General features: G+C 32.0%; 2 protein-coding genes across 2 annotated transcripts; one reads left to right on the top strand and one right to left on the bottom strand.

Moving 5' to 3' along the window:
- Positions 1-2713: 2713 nt before the first annotated feature.
- Positions 2714-3163, bottom strand: LOC140973737 (monothiol glutaredoxin-S4-like). The gene has a single exon (XM_073436808.1). The coding sequence runs from the start codon at positions 3161-3163 to the stop codon at positions 2714-2716; it is 450 nt and encodes a 149-aa protein (XP_073292909.1).
- Positions 3164-11809: 8646 nt separating this feature from the next.
- On the top strand, positions 11810-13551 carry LOC140986184 (cyanidin 3-O-galactoside 2''-O-xylosyltransferase FGGT1-like). Its single transcript, XM_073454285.1, is given in 2 exon segments — positions 11810-13316; positions 13319-13551. Coding segments are annotated over 2 exon segments (1422 nt in total). The 5' UTR covers positions 11810-11962; the 3' UTR covers positions 13387-13551.
- The last annotated feature ends 4711 nt before the right edge of the window (positions 13552-18262 follow it).

Genomic DNA, 18262 nt, shown 5'->3' with positions numbered 1-18262 from the left:
GTTAGTTATTAATAAGTTTTAACTGGATGCTGAGTTTAGTCAATTAAATTAGGAAAAGAAAGGTTTTTGTTGCTATCCCTACAACCCTAAGGTTAATTGTTTGTAAATGCATGAATAAATCAAATGTTAATCGATGAACAATGATAGAATCGAATATTAGAACTCTCTTGAATCAGAATCCACTCGTATTGAAATATTTATTTAATTATATTTAAATCCATTATCCTTCATTGCTTGTTAATCTTATTTTTAATATTTTATTTAATTAATATTTATCCAACAAAATCCTTCTTTTTATTTATTTTTATTATTGAAAGAAATAAATCTCCCGTTCTTTGCGGATTCGAGTCATTCGACCCTACTCATCATTACACTCGTTATATTTGGAAGTAGGATATTAAGTTTGGTAGCTCAACGATAGCACGTCAAAACGGTGCCAACATCTGGGGAACTGTTTATTTTTTTATTTTTAAAAAATAATGTTAAGCGAAAAATGGAGAGTTCAACGTACTACCCTCTGGGGACGCGTCCGTCTTGGCCATTTAGCCGTTAAGCGAAAAATGGATGTATGTAATATTGTTGAGCGAAAAATGGAGTTTTATTTTTATTTAATTTTTTTGTTTTGTTTTTAATTTTATTTATGTAATGTTTGGTTTTCTTTATATCTTTATATCTTTTTGTACCCGTTTTGGCCATTTAGCCGTTCTGAATCTTATCTACAATTTCAAATTTTAATTTTATAAAAACTATTTTCCCCCTATAAATACCCTTCTCAATCCTTCATTTTCTTTATCAATTTCATAAGATATCACTCCACATTTTCGTACATTTTTATCATATCTTCATAATTTTATCCAACATGGATGAAAATTACAACATATCTTTTATGAATTTTTTGAAATATTAAAATACTGAAAATTCATCTTCTCAAAATTCCAACATTCGTCCTACCCAGTACTCTCAAAATTTTTTTTTCAAATATTCCATATGTTTGTAATTTTTAGATTCCTCCAAAATTTTTAATAAAACCGAATAATGTCTATCGAGATCCATATATTATGTATCCTCACGAATATTTTCGATGATGAGGCAATCAATTTCCTCATCCCCTTATAATTTTCATAATCCAGAAGCATCCACATTCCTTCAGATCGAATCAAGAAGTGCTAGTTTAGAGGTTGTTGGCACCGAGAAGGAGTCTGCAACGCTATCTTCTATACCAGAGTCTCAATTTCAACCAGATTCGTCTGCATTTTGTCTCGATAACATTACACTTGACAAGAACACATAGACAAGATATGAAGAAGATGATCGAAAGAAGAAGAAGATTGCTTGGTCAATTAAAGAAGACAAGGTGCTTGGAAGGTCATGGATCACTGTAAGCACCGATCTAGTGATTGAGAAAATGCACAAAAAAGGAAGCTTTCAGGAAACGTGTTACCGAAGAGTACAATGAACATCGGTTTGCTGGAACTGAATAGAGACAATTGAAGTAGATAAAATCACATTTCTTTAACTTTCAAAGGTTGGTGAGTGAGTTTAGTGGAATCCGTAATAAGTGGCTCAACAACCGTGCAACAAGTCGAAGCGACGATGATATACTAACCACGGCACATGAAGAGTGGATGAGTGATAAAAAGAACAAACCTTTCAAGTACGAACATGTTTGGAGAATTCTCAGAAAATGTGAGAAGCACGCTCCACAATCAGGAGACCATCATTTCATAAAAGAGTCAAGGACATATGAATCAGGAGTACACACATCATCTTCTAATCCAGACACGAGTGTTGATGTGGATGACTACGAAGTCCGCACTCGTCCAAAAGGCAGCTAAGAGGCAGGGTAAAGCCAAATTTACAATATTAGAAGAGATGAAAGAAAGTATGTAGAAAATATTGGGAAAATTTATATTGTTATCACTGTTAAAAGATTGGAACTTGGACCTAACTCAATACCAAAAGCCATTTCAAGAGAGGAGGATTGTCCAAGCCCATATATGCAAGTCTCATATATATTATCCAACCAATGTGGACAACTATCACTCACCAAATATTGGATAAATAAGAGGATTTGAATTCTGCTAATGCAAAACAAGAAATCTGAAGTCTTCAAACATGAGTACGCTATGCTTATGAGAGATACGACAAAAATGACAGAGGAACAACTTCGTGTGCATCTCCATCCTTGTGAAATGATTAAAAAAATGAGGTATGTATTTTCATTAAATTTCATTTTCAAATTATCCAAACTACCCGTACATGCTAATTTTTACAATTTTTTACTTTGTTTTTGTCAAATTATTAATTTCATAAGAATTCATGTAATAAAATTTAAATATTATTTAAATATTACATTAATATAAATTAAATTTGAAAGTGAGATCATACAAAAGTTGTTGAAGAGGAAGAGGTTTATGATAATAAAGAGAGATTTTAAAAAGAAGTGAATTTTTAACTTTTGAAAGTCAATAAATGTTTTAATTAATTTATATATAAACATTCTATTAATTTAATTAATATAAAATGAACATATCTTGCAGAGTGAAGACATTTACCATGAATATAGCAAACTCGATAACATGAATCAATCAGGCGTTAACATCCAAAACCTAAATGAGGCCCACTAGTGCCGATTATTCTTCTCCCTTCAATTTAATTCAGACTTCTTCAAAATCAACAAATGATCTTAAATTTTTCACTTAAATGGAAAGAGTCAAAGCCATAGAGCTCTAGCTTCCTTTAATTTAGGCACCAATTCTCCAGAAATATGGGCGCCTATTATTTTCTCCAGCCCGCCGATCAATTTCCCCCCGACAAAAACCGCCGGCAACTGCGTCTCGGATGCGGTCGCGGCGTTTCCGGTTCCCACTGCGCCGATAAGTTTGAACAGCTTGTAGATCACGGCGGCTTCATTCCGCTCGTCAACTTCAAATATCGTGGGTTTGACTCCGTGTCCATGCAGCAAAAGCTTGATTACGTGGCACATGCAGCAGTCCTTTCTGGCAAATACCACCACCGCATTCTCGGCCACCAGATTTCTAATTCTATCCGTGTTTATCTCCTCACCGCCTGAACCGGCCGCTGCTGGCGAAGGATTTGATGTGCCATCGGCGGAGGCGGCGGTTGTGGGAAACAATAGTCTGTGTGAGAGTGTTTGTTCCATGGCTTGATGATATTGTGGCAGAGGGGATATGGATAGCTGTGTGGTGGGGGTGATCATGTATATATGAGCTTGCAAAGGAACAATTATTATAGAATTGACATCATTAACTTACCATGGTAATTGGTAAGTAGGTTACTTTGATATATTAATACACAAAAAAATCAAGAGTAGATTTTATATGAGCCTGGTATCGGTCAATGCTGATCATATTTATAATAAAAAAATAATAATTTTGGTATAAAAAATAATATTTTTTCATTAATAATTCAAATAGAATATTTGCTTCACAAAAATGACCTATAAGACCGTCTCATGAGAATTTTTATGTAAAATTAACAAGCAATACTCAGTATTAGATTCGGAAAATAAGTTTAGTTACATTTGAGTTAATAGATTTGAAAATAAGTATTTCAAATACATTGATTTGTATAGATAAATTCATTTTGACAATATATTTCACATATCAAACTAATTATCTTTTAAGTCATTATGGTAAGTTTCAAATTTATCTAAACATGAAGTAACTTCAAATCATTTTTTAATATGATCTATGAAATTCAAATTCTCAAATACAAATGCAACATAATGTTGCATTTGAATTGAATAATTACCTAAACAAATCAATAAATTTTTTGTTATATGTTTAAAATTTCTAATTTCAAATTCATACATAAAAATATTAAATAATTTCTCACATCGATTGAATAAAATCTCTGAAAGTCACATATATATACACTTTAACAATCCTATCACTTTAACTAGTTTTTGGAGTTGAGTATGAACAACTAGAACATAGAGTTTACAATAAATTATCAAGTTACCCATAGGGCAATCTAACGTGCAATTATTGTGGATCTAGAACTGTCTCTAATATTATATTAAAGATTGAGATTTTGACCTCACTCAATCCTTGTTCAAATTCATACATATAACTTCTAAAAATAAATTCAATTGATATGAGATATTTATCATGAAATATCGTACACAATCAACATCCTTAAAACGTTAGACCGATGGCTCTCGGGCACAAAAAAATTATTTTTTAACAGCATTATATACACTTTACTTTATATTAAATACATCTATTTTTATTATATTAGTATATATAAATGATCAAATGATATTATAATTTCAGTTTACGTAATAAAAAAAAGAACATATATTGTTTTTACTTCTTTCCCATATAGCACGTTAAAATTTTTGAATAGTTTTGTTTACTGGAAAGTCTCACAGAAATTGAGTGAGAAAGAAACATGATTTTTTTTAAAATGTTTTTGAACTTTCGACATAGTTTCGTATGTCTAAATTTTAGAAATATATAAACCATGAAAATGTTGTCAGTAGGGTTTTAACGATATATTGAATCACAAATTGGATTTCTAATTTTTATTAAATATTCACGTCAACACTAATTGAAAAAAATTCATTAATTTTCACTATTTAAATTTCGGAAAAAATAAATTGATTTTGCAATTTAGGTTGAGGAATAGAGAATTTCCATGTCCAAACTGTCATCAATCATGACGTTGCTTACGACGTCATGGATACTGTTGGTGACGTGCTGTAACGTCACCAATTTGGATAAGAGTCACTCGAAGTTGTTCGCAGATAGCTTCTCGAGTTGCCTGCCTGTTTGGTCATCAGTCGTTGATGGTAGTTTTTAAATTAACAATTATTGTCTAGTTGTAACCCATGAATATGAAATATATTTTAATAATTTAAATAAATCATAGAAATTCTAATTTATTATATTATTTTATTAGTATTTTTTGTGAGACGGTTGAGTCAACTCTGTTTATATTTATAATAATAAATAATATTTTTGACATAGAAATTAATATTTTTTATGAATGACCCAAATAGAAGATATGTCTCATAAAATTGATTCGTGGAACCATTCCACAAATATTTTTTTTTAATCTCAATAGAGTTTTTTTTAGAGAAAAAATTGTAAAAAAAAGTATGCAAATAATAAACGGGATTGTTTTGGCATATATAAGATATAAATGACTATTTAGATTAGTTTCATGAATGTGAAATTTCAAATATTTTTGCATCCGTCACTCTTGGGTATCGGAGTATTGGTTTCCATGTCACTATTATCGTGTGTTTGAATTGAGTTATCTAACACTAAAATAGCGTTGGATTCTTTGTTTTAAGACAATTTTCAACCCAAAACTCAATTTTAAAGCAACTCTATTTTAAAATAGTGCAATTTCTGTATCAAATATAATATTCATCTCCAACCTCTCTACTTCAAATCTTACTCTAAAAAAAAATGTTCTCGAAATTTTTTTTATTTGATTTATTTAAATTTATTTTATTTTTTGAACCGTTCTTCAACCCATCTATTTGATTTATTTTAATTTTGTGCCAAAATGGCGTGAACCAACTAATCAAGGTTGGAGATGTCCCAAGTCAGTGTTATTTTCAGCGCTAGATTGGTGCAAAGTGGTGCAACACTGTAGCAATAGCGTCAATTTATTTATTTATTTTAATTTTTGTATTATAATTTATTTGTTGTAATGATTAATGATAATGTGTGTTGATTTTAAGTTTCAATAATATTAGATTATTTCAATAAAATTATATATATATTTAAAATTTCTATAAATAATTATATAACTTATTTTAGATATTATTGATATTTTAATTATTGTGTTTAAAAATACTTTGTGAAATAAATTATTTATTGTAAACAAAATAATAGAGAGTATTCTGAGAATATGTTTTCAGTCTAGAATTTAGAGTTGATGGGTTAGATATGAGTTTTATATTTGGTATTGAGATTACACTATTATGAAGTTAATGTTACACCAAAATAGCGTAATAAGTTAGAGTTGATCTTAGGGCATTTCCAACCACCTCTCCTCCATTATAAAGGAGGAAATCTTCTCCAACTATGCTCTATTTCTCTCCTCCATTTTATAGTATGCAATAGTGATATTCTATTTACGGAGTACCATTATTCATATAGAGGATTGAGTAGGAAAAAGAAATAATTACAAAATTGGCATTCTAAAAATTGCACTTTAGTTTTTCGTAGTTTTATTAAATTTTTTGGCCAATTTTTTATTTCGAATTTTTTAAATTGTTTTTAATGTTAAATAATTTTTTGGTCCATTTTTTATTTTGAATTATTTAATTCTGAAAATTTTATTTTAATTGTCTTAGTTTTCTAATGAATTAATTATAATTTATTATTTTTAATAGTTACCTAATGGAACTAATGAACAATTTAATTACAAAGAAATACAAATCACAATTTATTACAAACATTTATTATCAACTTAATTTAAATTGATAAAGATGTGATATTTTTAGGCATAAAAAAGTAGACAATACTAAGTGACATATCACCTAAAAAAAACAATAAAGATAAACACATTTTTAATTCATTGCAATAATGAGAGTAAACTAGTATGGTGGAAGGTTGGATCCGGATGGTGAAGTTCCTCCGAGGAACTGTCCAAACGGTGTAGAAGTCCCGTTTGTAGAAGGAGTAGAGTAATTCGAAATATTAATAATTTTAATGGTTAATTTGTGTGTTTTTCTTTAAATCATATGTGTCGTTTATGTTTGTCTTGATTTATATTTTATGTCTGTGTGATTAATGTTGTCTCTTGTTTGCAATTTGATGACAAAATAAATGTATTGTTTTAAATATATCGAATCGAATACGCATGTAATTGTGTCATGTTTAGCGAATTAATTAAATTTAGTTAAATAATAAATAATGAAATTAATTAATTATATATGTGTGTGTATGTGTATTCGAAAATGAAATAAATTAAAGAAATAGAGTACTTGGTAATATTTAGAGGATATGAGTTCATGTTTGAATTTTTTTCAAGTCGAACAAGAGTTAAAATTATTTTGTGTGATAGTTCGTGAGCTGCTCACAGTTTTAATATTTTATTAATATAATATGGTTATATTAAATATATATACACATGAGTCTTTTAGACGTTTTAAGCTTTTGATTTCATATCGAACCTTATTATCAAAGCAATAATTCGAATAAATCACGAATAGGTTCGGCGATTTCAAACCAAACTTGAAATCGAAGGTTCTTTCGAGCCGAACTCGAGCAAAAAAAATAAAAAATTTCGAGTTCTGAATCGAGTTGGGACTTGAATATACTTCATTCGAACTAAATTCAAAACATTAAAGTTTCCTAATATTCGGTTAAAAAATAGAGAATCGAAGGTTTCGACCATTCAAATGTGAATTAATAATTGAAAGCCATCAAAAAACATATGTGCAGTGGCTCAAAACAAAAAAACTCACTAGAAAAACTTTTCAGTTTACAAAAACTAATACTAGTAAATAAAGAAAAGCTAACCTCCTTAACAAAGTGAGTAAACAAAGTACATACAAAACACTTATCAAACTAAGTAACAAAAACGATATCGTCTATATAAACTTCAACATCATGTCCTATCATATCGTGAAAGATCAAATTCATAGCTCTTTGATACACGACACTCGCATTTTTCAGCTCGAATGGCATTGCTAGCCACTCAAACGTACCAACAGCACCTAGACATCTAAATGTCGTCTTAGATATATCTGTCTCTACTATCTTGATCTGATTATAACCCGAGAATCCATCCATGAAAGATAAAAACTCATGCCTAGCTACAGAATTGATCAACATATCAACTATAGGCATCACGTATACATTCTTGGGGTTGCACGGTTCAAATCTCGAAATTCGATGCATATTTTGATCTTATCATTCTTTTTCATGACACAATGTTCGAAAGCCATTTAGTAGATCTAATTGGTTTTACAAAACTTGACATTTAACAGTTTCTAGACTTCTTCTTTCAATTTTAACTCAATATCTTTTGACATGCGAAGAGGAGGCTGTTGAAATGGTTTAAAACCCTATTTGATTAGGAGTCATTGTTCTACCAATCCCCTGTCTAACCCTAACATTTCATCATAATCCTATACGAAACAATATTTGTACTCCCTTAATAAGCTGGCAAAATCTTACTTCATCCTTTCTTTCAGCAACTTACTTATATATACCATTTTAGCCTCATGTTTCCCCAAATTGATTTCTTCTAACGGATCTTGTACATCATGTTGGCCATCTTCAATTTGAGATGACGCCATCAACAACTCATCAACTTGGAGTTCATATTCTTTATATTCTTCCTCTTAGAAAACCTCAGTTCCATGGGTGTCTCATGCTCCTTCATCTTCTAGTTTTTTCAGTATTTGTTGCACATGTACCTTCCACATAGAGACTGCAACTACCTCTTTTTCCTTCTGATTGAACTCCATCATCAAATTTCTCGATCAACGACTAAATTATCGGCCTAGGCGGTACCATAATAATAGGCTTGAGGATATTTCCAACACTAAGCTTGGAGTTGGTGTTTGCATGTACACCAGACTTCTTTTCTTACTCTTGCTACGAACTTTGATGGGCACAAAATCCTCATTGTAGTATATGCTTCAACTGCACTTGCACTGAATTGAAAAGGCTATCTACCAGCTTCTAAAATTTCCACGTCATCCACTTTCCAAAATAATAGTAGTTGGTACATCGATGATATGATGCACTGATTTGCATAGATATAATCTCTCCCTAACAATGCTTGGAAGATGGCAGATGAGTTTACTATGAAAAACACACACAAAGACGACATAATCCCACAGTAACATCAGCGGGGAATGCACCGATGGTCTTGGTGGTATCCCCTGTAAATGCAGTAATATAAACTTATGTGGGGATTAAGTCTTTTTCAGTTTGCCCAAACTACATAACATCCTTGTTGGCAAGACATTCATTGCTGAGCCATTGTAGATTAACACCCTAGACACTGGCTTCCCATTCACGTGGGCTTTTATGTACAACGATATTATGTGCTCGATCATGGTTGGTGTAAGTTTCTCGAGTATCGCTTGTTTAGGCATGTGTGAGTGATTTTCTTTGATAATCACTCCTGGATTTCCTTTGAGGAGTTTGCTTGTATGGCCTTTTTTTGCACTGATTCTTCGGGCACTAGCTTCCCACTCTCCTCTTCCATCATTTTAAACTTCTTTGGCAGTATCACAACTCATGTGACACAATCTGCTGTGATGTAATTATTCCCACACAAAAGTTGATTGTTTTTCTTCTCTGATCATCATCTTCACTTAATATAAATCATCATCTTCATCAACTAAATTATCTTCAGTAGGTGATCAAAATTTGGATCTACTCCCGCTTGATCTTAAATGACTGTAATATCAAGTGTAGGTCCATTTTCCAACATAGTTGACTCTTTTTTTTTGCAGCAACTCTTTCTCTCAACAATTCTGATGAACACAATGTAAGTCTGTAGAATCTAACGACCTAATTCGACAATTATTTCAAAATTTTGTTTCTTGAAGGCTACAAACTATCACAATCAACTTGTAGGACGATCTTGCATTAAATGAAGGACAACTTATGTAAGAAAATCGTATTCAAAACTCAATCACGGCTTTCTATAATCTTAAAATGAGTATATNTCCAAGATTTCCTCGGTTGTTGTCAACATTGACAACGGGAATTCTGCAAAACCCAAAATGCAGCGAAGTAGAAAAATAAACTTAGGGTACATACAAAATCATCGTTCTTTTTGGCACTAAAAAATTATTTTCTGCTACTAAACAAAATATTTTTGGCATAGGTTGGAAAAATATTGCAAGGAAACTGAGTTTGAATTCACGGTGCGCTAAAAAACTAATTAAGAAATGCGAGGAAATCAAACTTGGGCAGTTGTTGGATAATAATAATTCTTTAAAGCATGTACAAACAGTACTAAAACCCAGTATTTGGTTTCAAAAATCAATTTAAGTAAGATAGTGGTGTAAATATATAAATAAATTAAATGTCACGTAAATGAATTCAGGTCATCAACATAAACATTAAAAGTTTTATTCTTTTTTACAGGACATGTATTACAATTTTAAAGTAACTATATGTGAGATTGAAAATAAATCAAAACGATGGTATGAAGCATGTACCAATTGTCTCAAAGCAACAATTAAAACAACATATGTAATCAGTTGTGCAAATTGCACAAAACAACCTGTTCAAACACTGCAAAGGTAAAATAATATTATAAATCGTTTTAATTGTGTTCAGCTATATACTTATACTTCAAGTGAATCTCTATAGGGCTCGGCTAATAATTGCACATCATCAAAGCTTACATTATTTGAAAGCCAGACTTCAGATTTTATTAGTTGTTCGGTGAAGGAACACATTGAATTGCTCAATAAAGAATACATAAATATAATTGTAATTTTAAATCTAAATGTCTAGTTTCTAAATTTATTGATCATTAAATGGTCTAATGAAAGTAAATGATAACATCAACATGATGAAAATAAAAATTCACTTTGCTCTTGACAACCAAATAAAAGAGCATGCATTTCTTTTCAATCTCAGTTGTCAGGATCGAAAAGGGGAAAAAAAATTCACCGAAAACTAAAAATAAGGAAGATGATGTGTAGGTATTAGAACAAACTACATACGAAATCATTGATATCGAAGATGACAATAAAATAGATGCATTTACTCAAAGAAAAAGATTGACATCGAATCAAATGAAGGAATCAGGAGTTAAAATGGTTTGGATGAAAAGGAAAAATCATTGCTTAGTTATGTTTTTTTGCAATCGATAGTGTTGTATGAATGATTATTTCCAAAACACTGATTTTTACATCGGTTTTGGTTCATATATATATATATTTTTTTGGCCCATATATTTCTCATACAAAACATTGTGTCTCTTTCCTAGTAAATAGGAATGAATGAACGGCAGAAAATAAGAGCATGGACGAGAGAGAGAGGGGGTTTGGCATTTATTAGGGCCCATTCATTTCATAGCACCCAATCAGGTTCCCTATGGCTGGTCAGTTGGGATATTGCGATTTGAGTACACTATCATATTTCATAAAATAAACAAAATTTGTGTGAGACGATCTCATATGTTATATTTTGTGAGATAGATTTTTTATTTGGGTCATCCATGATTTTAATATTGTCAGGCCTTCAAATAATTGTCAATGCACTATTTTTTTTTCCTTCCAATTTTAGGTTTTTGGTAAATTTAAAGTTTCAAATTTCGATTTGGGTGTAAATAACTTCAATTTTGTGGGTTTTTAGTCATATTCACATGAAAACTGACATGATAAAGTAAAATGCTGACATGATTTTTCGAAAATCGTTGAGATGTTCAATGTCACGTCAACAATTTAACCAAAAATTAAATAAGTAATTGACCAAAATCTAAAATTGGACATTTTCGTTGGAAAAAAAGGGTACCTTGTTATTAACACTGTTGAAGTGCAAATAGGACTCCTAAATATCATGTGATCAAATGAGCTCTTTGGTATAAAAATTTAGTACAACGAATTCTTTTATAAGAATACTTTTTCAAATAATGACCTCGCCATGTATCATCAATAAGAGAGGGGGTTGGCTGTGGGAGTTATCGGGTGATCTTCATCCGGTGTAGCATCTACGTACCTTTCGTTTGTGGACGATAGAATATCAAAGACAAAATAAATAGGATCTCAAAGGTATACATATTCGGAAAAGAATAATACATTTCTTAATGCTGTCTTCCTGTATCTTTCTTCTCTCGATCTATTTCTTTGAGCATAGCTCAAATATCGGTAAAAGAGAATACGTTATTGGCAACAAACGTTTTTTAACGTAAGGATACCATTTCATTGAGAACTGCGGCCAAATCTCTGAAACCTCCCCCAACTTCGATCAGTACCAAGATTTTTGGGTACTTTGGTATGTGTATTGTGTTTGATCCCGGCCTCTCTGTATTAGAAAATCTGTTGAAAGATATTTTCTTGACCGAAATGGGTGAAAAGAACCTCAGGATTGTGATGTACCCCTGGCTGGCCATGGGGCACCTCACAACATTTCTTCACGTCTCCAACAAACTAGCAGAAAGAGGCCACAAAATCTTCTTAATCGTCCCACCAAGAACACAGTCCAAATTACACCAATTCAATCTCCACCCGAATCTCATAAGCTTCATATCGATCACGATACCTCATGTCGAAGGGCTCCCTGAAGGAGCCGAAACCACGGCAGACATTCCTTTTCCGTTGGGTTCGCTTCTCAGGCACGCAATGGATCTCACGGAACCCTCTGTTGAATCTTTACTCAAAGAAATCAAACCCCAATTCGTTTTCTTCGATTTCACGCATTGGTTACCTGCTTTGGCTAGGGGATTAGGCATTAAGTCCATTCACTATTGCATCATAAGCCCTGCTTCTATGGGGTACCTTCTTCGCGAGGAGTCGAATGCCGATGCTTTTTTGGGACCGCCCGCTGGTTTCCCTCCATCAGCAATCAAGCTTTACCCTCATGAAGCGCGGTCACTGAAACGAATCAACAGTTGGAAAGAGCATGCATGTGATATGAACTTCGTGCAACGCATGATTATGTCGAATTCTGAATGTGATGCATTCGGATTTAAATCATGCAGAGAAATGGAAGGGTCATACTGCGAGTTTCTTGAAAAAAGATACAAGAAACCGATTTTTCTAGCAGGCCCCGTGTTACCTGAGCCACCAACGGAAAATCTAGACGAGAAATGGAAAAAATGGTTGGATCAATTCGAACCCAAATCAGTAATCTTCTGTGCATTCGGCAGCGAAGCCAGGCTGAAAATGGACCAATTTCAAGAACTGGTCTTGGGACTAGAACTCACGGGATTTCCATTTCTTGCTGCACTGAAACCACCCGGAGGGTCCGACACAGTAGAAGAAGCATTGCCGGAAGGCTTCAAGCTCAGAACTGAGACGAGAGGCGTAATTCATGGAGGTTGGGTACAACAGCAGCTTATTCTATCACACCCTTCAGTCGGATGCTTCGTCACGCATTGCGGGTCCGGTTCATTATCCGAGGCAATGGTGAACGAATGCCAGTTGGTGCTGCTGCCCCATGTGGGTGACCAAGTCATCAACGCAAGATTCATGGAGGGAGATTTGAGGGTTGGGGTGGAGGTTAAGAAAGGAGAGGAAGATGGAATGTTCTCGAAAGAGGACGTGATGAAGACCATACAATTGGTTATGGACGACCAGAGTGAGATTGGGAAAGAAACAAGGGCCAACCATGGTAAGTGGAGAGATTTCTTGCTGACAAAGGGCTTGAGAATTCTTACATGGATGATTTTGTTCATAATCTGAAAAGCCTTTTGGAGTGACTCAAAATAACCAGTCTTGAGATAAATCGATCAACCTCACGTTATATAACTTGGGGTACTGTGTGTTCGAGTTGTATCCAAAGTCGATGCTCATTTATCACGTGCCTTTAATTATCTCTGTGGTTTTCCTTAGTACTGACTTTTAAGCTCTACACTTACCCAACGTGTAAGACGATCACTTTCCTTCTACATTTCTATGTATGTATAATGTATTGTTGAATATTTCAAGTTTAATGAAAGAAAATTAAGAAAAGACATAAAAAAAACTCTAAATAAAAGCATTGAAGAGAAAACCAAAGCTCCCAAGCAGCAGGGGAGCGGCCTAGGTGTCTCTTTTGTGCCCCTGCAATTCCCAAGGTCGAGCGCCTGCAAGTGCTATAATCACAAATTGGAAGTCATTGTATTTTTGGAGACAATTGTCATATCCCATGAGCACCATATGCGGAACAAATTCATCTTAAGGAAAAACAAATTTTCTGTTGCATCGGTTTAAAATTTGCTAGCATTCTTTCTGAGTATGATCATCTTCATATTGCAGATCCAGTCAAAAATGTTGAAGGATAATCCCCACCAAAAATCTTAAAACAAATTGACTATTATTTCTTTTTTGGTTTGCAATTTGAATATGTGTTGACCACAAATATGAATGACTTCAAATTATAAATATCTCAAGAAAAAAAAAACGACGACTCATGATGCGGTTCTGTGGGCTGTTTCTGAATCTTAATTGATGGATGGAGGAAGAAAAATGATAAAGGGATCGAAAATCCCTTACTCAGATCAAATGCTTCAGAAGTTAAATTCCCAAGAAAATTTATTCAACCGATTTTGGAGTCTCTGGAAGCAGTAATTTGTTCCAGGAGTTATACTGTAGAAAGTTTCAAGAACTCACTGGACATGTGTATGATTGAGACACAGCAGATTGGATGTATGCGTCTCTTTGATGTCATTCTCCATAAATGTATGTGAACTAGCATGTCTGAGTTTGGGGGTTTTTATGCACAATATATGCATGACGTTATGATATCGCTTATAGATTCTATTAATTGATTTTTTTAATATATTTATTAAATTTGATGATCTTTCGAATCATTTGATAGAAGGACTAGAAATATGTTAATTTTTCTGTGCAATATGCAAGGGTTTTATAATTGTGAATTGCGAAGATTATGTTGTACGCATGAATTTAAAGAAGTCCATTCAAATAGCTTTTGGTTCAAGAATTCAATTTTTTTGTATTGATTTGAGAAAATTCTTGAAACCAAAGAAACAGAAAATCAGAAGGAAATTCGAGATCTTAAATTGAACTATGGATTGAACAAGATAATCAATCATATGTCTAAAATTTACAAAATAAAATGAGATATGCGTTGAAACATAAATGGTCTCAATCATTTATTGAAAAGTTATATGGCTCCGTAAATAAGATAAATTGATATTTTATCATATTCATTGATGACAATATAAGATATTATATGTATATCTTGCGAAATGAAATATGAAGCTTTAGTGACTTACATAAGAATGATGTATCAATTATATACAATGTATCAATTATATACAATGTGTCGTATTTATTATGACAAATTGTTGTACTCTATATTGTTTGATTCTAATTGAATTTTATAAGTTGTGTACGCTTAAAACTTTTAATTTGCAAGATATTAAATCTTGAATCGAGTTTTATAAACGTTACGCTTAAAATTGAAATAATGAATGAAATTCAAGATTTCAAGTTTTAAATTTTGTAAGCAAGCACACTTAAATCAAAATTTTCAAGATATTTAAAATATTGAATTTAGATTTCTAAGTTATAACTCTTAAAATTTGGAAACTTGAAAGTTTTAATATCAATCTAACGATAAGTGAAGTGATAGACTTGAAGAATACAATATTTTCAAATTTGATAATGATGTATAATGTTTGAATTCTTTAAGTAAGAATAATTAAGTTCAAATTTAACTAGATATAAAATCTTGAATTTGGATTTATAAGTTCATATTGCTTAGAATTTGATAAAGTTATGCATACCCAAATTTTTGGGGAGAAGTCTTTGACAACTGTAATTGAACTACATCATTTTCCTTTCTCTTTTCTTTCTAATTTAATTATATATGCGAATTTTTTAAGCTTTCGCGCTTAAAAATCCAAAACTTACAAGATATAAAAAAACTCAGATCGAGTTTGAATTTTCTAAGTTATCGGCTTAAAATTTGAAATTTAAAATTGTATTATAGATTTGTTTGAATTCTTTAAGCAGTCGCATTTAAATCCAAGTTTGCAAAAAATTAATTATTGGATTTGGATTTATAATTTTCAACGCTTGAAATTCAAATTTGACAGGATTCTATACAATTCAAAGTCTGTGTAATTTCAAAAATGTTATAAAGTCTTATAAATAACTCGAAGTGTGGGGGTGTCGTATTTAAGGTAAAAATACTACGTTAAAATATGACACAAAATTAAATGAATGATGGTAGGTCTGTACATGTACTACAAATTATACATAATATCATGCTAAACTTAATCTCCAATGGTATTATCATTTTGATTGACTGAAATCATATGATAACTTAACGGATCCGTTTTATAAGGCTTTGGATGAAGATAAAGTATATAGATTATCAAGAAGAATGTGCTTAAAATCTAAAAAATAAAGTTTTCATAGTAGTAGCCCAACCTTGTTGATTGGAGATCTCAAAATCCCGGTTCAATGGGATAACAAAATCATGAGAACTCGTGCCAACACTCGGGAATTAATCCCTTCTCATTCTTAGGACAATGAGTGTTGTAACCTACCAACTTAGTGATATTAAGTATTGTACTTTTAATGATTCCTTTACCTGTAAAAGATTGAGTATGGTAGGATACTTTTAAAGGAAAGTCACTTACGTAAGTATGAGGACGAGCCGCCTCAAAGAAACACTTATGAAACCAAGATATGTTCCATGGACAAACCAAACACAACCGAAAAAACCGAAAGAAAATGACATGAAGGTTATCGTGTAGGTACTATCATATGAATTTAAATAAATCGAAAATAACTTCAAGACATCATGTTCACTTCGTGACATAGTAAATCCGATAGTATTCTACTAAGGTTCAAAGACAAAAGCTATCTCTCTTGATGCCATGATTTTTCGTTTAAAATCTCTTTCGACATCATGTGCATTCATGCATAAATTTCATTTATGTGGGGGATTGTTGGATATTTATTAGATCCCTTAGTGTTGATGATGATAAACAATAACTTATTGTATTATATGAAGCTACCGTTTACTCTGTACTATAGGTACTCTGCGGTTCTACTTAAGATTCAATAGTACACGTTTAATCGATCTCAAGGCTACGTTCAACCGGTCTTATAATACAGAACCATCCAACAGCTGTATTTATTTTACTCCACTTGACCGAGCGAAAGTATTTAAAGTAGTGCACAAAGTTCAAACCATTGATTCCCAACAGCACTGCAAATAGTTGGATTTGAGGTTTCTCATAAGGATGTTGCAAGTCAACATTACAGACGAAAGCTTAAAATAGAAAGATTGCAAAAAGATCCTACCAACTCTCGAATGACAGAAAGTCTGCAGTCTTACCAACTTTTTGATAAAGTATGGAATTAAAGTCGCAAAATCAGAAGAATGTTAATGAGCATTAAATGATAGTTGCAACGACTGATGGTGACATGTCCATATTTTAGGGAAACGATACAAGTTATTGTTGAACAGACAAATTCAAAAGGTTCTATAAATAGAGAATGCCAACAAGAGTTGAAGATACATAAATTCATAAGAACACACAATCAAGCTTACATTTTCTGAAAAGATTTCTGAGCACTCCTAATTATTATTCACTATTGCTCATCAACCCTCACATTAAAGAACATTTATCAGATCTTCAAAGATCATCAAAGGCCTCTGTCGACCGTTTCTGTGTTGAACGTTTGAAGAGTTGTTTGACAATTTGAATATGAGAATTCACTTCTTTACTTGTTGTATTGGTTGTTAGACTGTATGTCTCAACCGTTTGAATTACTAAGAGTTTCAATTTAAGCAGTAGATAAGTCCTAAATTTGAATTGAGTTGTTACAAGTTTTGTAAAACCAAAGTCTTCTAGTGAAATCCTTCCATAAGTGGAAGAATCGGTGACATAAGAACTTGAGTCTCTGAACATCCATAAACATCAGTTGTGTTACTTACTTACTGCATTTACTTATCTTGTTTATATTGTCTTATTTGAGTATAAACTATTTATAAGCCGTTTCGGCACAATTTGTGGTTCGACATTTTCTTAAGAGTTGAAAAAATCTAGTCTTGAGATTTAACATCCAGATCGGTCACACTATTTGACAATGTTTAGAAAGAAATTTTTTTTAAAAGAGTTTATCCACCATCCTCTAAACTCTAACATGATCCTAACATAATCGATTTCATACAACTAGTCCATGACCGATTTCATACATGGCTTTCTAATTTGGTCATGTACCAAAGCCATTTTCAATAGTTCATGTACTAATTTGAAAATTTATAAATAATTCGTTTACCAAAAAATTTTGTCAAACTTTAATTAGATACTTCAAAGATTCAAAGGCTATCGAGATGGTGTTAAATTAATATCACGTACGTATATATTTATTATTAGTAAGAAATTCTTAACGCTATTTATGTCTACCAAATAAATACCACAAGAAATAGTATCATTGCGCATAAAATATTATAATTATAGTATATATTGTCATAATTCCGGTACAGTTGAAATAAATTGAATACAAATCGTTATAATATAAGTACAAAATTACAGGGCATTGAGTAGAAATCATTGTCATATTTTGTGCCCTATGATCATTTGACACAAAATAGGATCATTTATGATAAAT

This window comes from Primulina huaijiensis, chromosome 1, assembly GCF_012295235.1.
Source record: "Primulina huaijiensis isolate GDHJ02 chromosome 1, ASM1229523v2, whole genome shotgun sequence".
NCBI classification, from domain to species: domain Eukaryota; kingdom Viridiplantae; phylum Streptophyta; class Magnoliopsida; order Lamiales; family Gesneriaceae; genus Primulina; species Primulina huaijiensis.
Note: the sequence above shows the minus strand (reverse complement) of the source record. Positions and strands in the feature narration are given on the sequence as shown.